The sequence below is a fragment of the Anguilla rostrata genome, chromosome 16 (genome assembly GCF_018555375.3).
Source record: "Anguilla rostrata isolate EN2019 chromosome 16, ASM1855537v3, whole genome shotgun sequence".
Lineage (NCBI taxonomy): Eukaryota > Metazoa > Chordata > Actinopteri > Anguilliformes > Anguillidae > Anguilla > Anguilla rostrata.
Window position 1 is genome coordinate 10,598,429 of NC_057948.1, and position 4,955 is coordinate 10,603,383.

General features: G+C 47.0%; 1 protein-coding gene across 1 annotated transcript in view; it reads left to right on the forward strand.

The window, feature by feature from the left end:
• Window positions 1–1,566, forward strand: part of slc7a5 (solute carrier family 7 member 5) — an 18,591-nt gene extending 17,025 nt beyond the window's left edge. The window contains exons 9-10 of the mRNA XM_064312663.1: window positions 1–154; window positions 442–1,566. The exon at window positions 1–154 is cut by the window's left edge and continues 24 nt beyond it. Coding sequence (XP_064168733.1) covers window positions 1–154; window positions 442–494 — 207 coding nt within the window. The 3' untranslated portion in view covers window positions 495–1,566. The remainder of the gene's footprint in view (window positions 155–441) is intronic.
• Window positions 1,567–4,955: the final 3,389 nt, after the last annotated feature.

Consider the following 4,955-nt stretch of genomic DNA (forward strand, 5'->3'; position numbering starts at 1 on the left):
TTCGTGCTGGCCTGCCTGTTCCTCATCGTGGTGTCGGTCTGGAAGACGCCCGTGGAGTGCGCCATCGGCTTCGGCATCATCGCCACGGGCGTGCCCGTCTACTTCATTGGCGTCTGGTGGCAGAGCAAACCCAAGTGGCTCCTGCAGGCCATCTGTGAGTGTTTTTTGCCACGCCCGCCGAGGCTTGGCGCGGGGTGGGGTGTGAGCTGCAGTCTTAAGGGGGTAGTACGAATGTTACACAAAGCCTTTGTGAGATTACCTGTCAGAGTTACCGGTGTGTGGGAGTGTTGGGAAGGTTCTGGAAAAAAGTGCAACGAGGGGCAACTAGACTAGTTCCAGTTAGCTGAAAGCTGAAAGGAGACTTGATGAAAGTAAAGGTGTGTGTACAGATAAGGGTGTGTGTGTAGGAGAGTCGGTAACTGTCTCTCTCTCTCTCCTCAGTCTCCTCGACGAGCCTGTGCCAGAAGATGTTGGAAGTGGTGCCGCAGTCCTGAGGGGGCGGCACCACCTGCGCACAAGGACTCACACTGACCAGGACCCCAAACCCCCAAACCTGCAGCTGAAACTGAACAACCCCTCCCCTCTCCTCTTTGCCGTGCCCCGCCCCGAACCCCACCCTAACCCACCCTGTCCTGGGGGAGAGAGAGTGGACCCTGGAGCTCCTCCTCCCTGATATAGCTCTTATGTGGAACTGAGTGTGATGGTGGGGGGGGGGGGGTTTAAGAGGACAATTGTAGATACACAGTATTGTGATCATTTTTGCTTTTTTATTTAAAATTTTTAATTTATTTTACCAAGAGTTTGAGACCAGTTTTCATCCAGCACATCTTTACTGTGGGTATAATCCTCTAACGGGTCCAGAGCTAATAACGGGTCATTGTACTGAGATGGACTCTTCTAGAATATTCCCTCGGGGCTGTATCTTTCCCCATTCAAATGCCTCTTCCAGTTCTGCCTCACCTAATCTATGTGACCAGCACCGGACTTGGGGGGTGGGGGGTGTCAGGTAGTCTTCGGGGGGGGCTCCTCATCTTAAAGCAGGTTGGGGGTGCCTCACCTCATTTGACCACTCCCGTTTCTTGGTTCCGTTTTCTAGGCCAATGAACTGTTGTTGAGTTTTTAAATTAGCTTTTTGTTTGTTTGTTTGTGTGTTTGTTTGTTTGTTTGGTTTGCTGGTTCTCCCATCACGGTTAACTGTGTCAGGTTGTCCTTTCTCTCTGCTTCTGTTCATTCGAGGGGGGTAAAATAATTCCTAAAAATCAACATGGGGGTGGTATTACGGTTACCCCTGTACCCACTGAGGTAGGGAGGCAGGGGTGTTTCCATTCAGCCTAGCGACATACTGGCTGAATCTGACAGGACTCCAGAGACACCAGGAATGTAAACAGGAAGTGTTCCTTTGACCTCTGGTGAGTCAGTGAGGTTTGCCCGTATTGACACATCCAGCTCATCCCCTGATCTGTGACCCAGTTCTTCTATGGTATCGACTTGCTCTCTGTGCCTTGTCTGTACATATAGAACTCCTAGTTTCAGGGGTCAGTTTTTTCGAAATTTTGCGACTTTCTATTTTGTCGAGTTTGTTTTTATAGCTAGATGCAGCTTTTTTTAACAGCTAAATTTCTTATGTTGTCAGTACCTTCGCTTTTTTGGCATTCTTTTTCGACTGAATTCTGAAAGATGACAAATAAATATAAATATAAGTATAAGTATAAGTATAAATGTAAAATAGGATGAAATTGGATTTTTTTCTTGTTCCTTTTCTTGTTTGTGTGACAACTTCCTGGTGTTTATGAAGAAGTTGATGACTTTGTGCTACTACTGTCCAGTAATGTGCTGTAATGGTCGGTCATACAGATTGGACAATCCGACATCACATACCTCAGTGAAGTCACTCAGTCATATTCCTTGTTTATTTTTTGTGAAATAGGGTTTTTAAATGGTGACACAGATGGTGGGCTTGTTAACAGTTGTTCACAGATTTTCAACAGAGGACAGAAGGATAGGCTTCCTTTTATATAGGATTTTTACTGAATTCCATTAAACTTTAAGTTTATATGGATGCATGGAGGGTATTTGCTGCCTTGGTGGTGTGTAGAGAGTGTGTGTGTGTGTGTGTGTGTTTGGGGAGGGGGGGTTCCTGTTATGTTCGTCTGACTCCTGTTTTTTTGTCTATATGTGTGTGTGTGGAGTGTATCTTGGGGGGGGGGCGGGGTGTTTTCACGGTCAGAGACTTGACTGTGCCAGTGACACTTATTTGATCGCCCTGAAGTCGCTAAGCACTCGCTATGACTGGCAGAGGGCGGGGCTGGAGTAGGATAGGGTGGGGTGGGTGGGCGGGGCATAGGTAGGATGGGCTAGATTATTCATCGTGGACGATGAGCGGGGCCAGAAGAGGGATGGGGAAAGGTGAGAATAGGTAAAGAGGGCTGTAGGAACGTATTAGAGGGGAGGTACAGGCATGTGGGGGGGAACCCTAGGGTGGACATTAGCTTCAGGGTGGGAGAAGGGGATCATGGGTAGGAATGCTTTTGAGCTTTAGTATTATTTCACTTGTAAGACGCCTCGCGGCGTGTCGATCTGCAGTGCCCCTCCCGAAGCTGCTCTCCAGCGGTTTCCTATGTCCGACATGACAGCAGGAGGGAGGGGCCTCATAATGGGTGGAGCTACAACAAGCTGCCAAATCACTGGCACCTTTGAGCCAACCGGAAGGGTTTTCTGTCGTCGGCGAAACACATCTTGTTTGGTTCATCTCAGTCAGTATGGCGTGGCTCCACCCACTATGGGTTTCGGGAAGCCTTGAGCTCCTGTCGATGGTATCTGCTTCTAGAGAGGAGAGAATAACTAACACTCCAAACACTTGTGTTAACTAATTTATATAGTGTCGTAGAGGGGTACTTATTTATTTTGAGGACCTATATTTACAGCTCTTAAACGTAGATGGTCTCCATTTCATTTGTAAGTGTTTAGAGAGTAGCAAGGTCTGTGTTGGTCTGATCACGGTTGTGTCTCCGTTGTGTTCCTTTGTGTGCTCCTGCTAGGCCAAGTGTTGTGCGACAAACACTCCTTCGCCTTGACGTTTTTTGTCGTCTCCTTCGATGGCTTTAGTTGTCGTGCAAGGGTCACCGCACCCGATTGGCCACAATTCCAGGGGCGGAGCCAAAAGCCTTCGATCGTGGCAGGTCGGGGCGCGCTGTTCTGTCCCCTCCCGCCCATTCTCACCTGCTGGCCACGCCCACCTGTCTCCTGGTTACCGTCTGTAATGTAATGCTGTCCAGGTAAGGACGGGGGAGGGGAGAGAGGGTTGTGTTGGAGCTTTTGGCTGGGCACCAATCGAAAGCTATAGTCTCCCATCAGTAGTGTGGATTGGGTTACCTGTGGGCATTCTTGCCCTAGAAAACCAGTGAAAAGCACCCTACCAGGTTGCAGGATCCAGGCTTCTGGCTCGTGTTTCCTGGCGAGATTAGCTGGCCGGACGAAGTGTTCAGCCATGTTTCTGCCAACTTTGCGATGGCGGTGCACTTACTCTTTCCGTTAAGCGAAAAACTATCCGTATGAGCTCCACCACTTCCTCTTTTCACTCCCCCTCTGGAGCACACACACGCACACACACACCTGCATTCACACACATACACACACACGCACACACACACCTGCATTCACACACATACACACACACGCACACACACACCTGCATTCACACACATACACACACACGCACACACACACCTGCATTCACACACATGACACAACACACACTGCATACACATACACAACCACAACACATCATCACACACAGTCACACACACCACACAAACGCATACACAAACAACACACACACGCTGCACAAACACATCACAAAACGCACAACGCACAATCCACACATAAAACACATACACAAACACACACGTGTACACACACATGCGCAGGCATGCACACACACACACACACACACAAGCTTCTGGTCTACATCACTGACAAACAGCCAACACCGCACGCACCTGTCGGTCGGTTGGGCTGAAACACCATCTTTGTCCACGTGTACACACAGCCCAACGCAGACACACACAGCTGAGCAGGCTGCAGGGCGTGGCTTCAGGTGCGGTCACGCTCGCGTGTCTGCTTGTGTTCCCTGTAATTCACTCTTCTTCTCCTGTTTCGTTTTTTGGAGGACTTGGGAGGGGTAGGCCTTCTTTTTGTTTGAATTTATACATATTTTCGTTTGAAACTATTCTAGTTGTTGTCTTCTGCTTGTTGTCTTTTTTTTTTGAAAATAAAATAATAAAGAGGCAGAACTTACTTTGTGGTTTCTGAGTGTGTTTGTGTGTAGTAGGACTTTAGACTTTAGATTTAAGAGGCTTTATTTTCCACAACAGGACATTTGTACAATATATTATTTAAAGGATCACACATAGAGTATATTGATCAATAGTAATATTTCCTTTATTTCATGTCAAGTTATATCTCTTGGTCAGTATTTGTTGTAAAAGTCCACCTCTACAATATTTCACTTACTCTAGCAAATATCTATGCCCCAAATTGTGATGATGTAAAAAATTTTCTTTGCCTCAATTTGGCTGATTCTTGGACTCGACTCAACCCACAATTGGACAGGTCATCAACCAATCCTCAAACTCAAGCTAGATCATCTAAATTAATACAGTCTTTCTCAAACACCGGTCAGACAGTAGACCCCTGGAGATGTCCGTTTCCAAATTCATGTAGGTGCTCTTTCTTTTTGCCAGCACATCGATTTGTAAACTTGTATTAACTATTTTTAATTGGCTGCAAATGTCTTCCAAGTGTAAAACAGCGTGACTATGAAGCCACGGTTCTCTCTGACCATCTCCCCACGTTCTACAATGATCTGTTCCCAAAAAAAACCCCCCAAAAAAACATATACCCCGAACGTGGAATTTCAAAAATGTAACACTAGCTTGATAAGAAATTTGTTGACT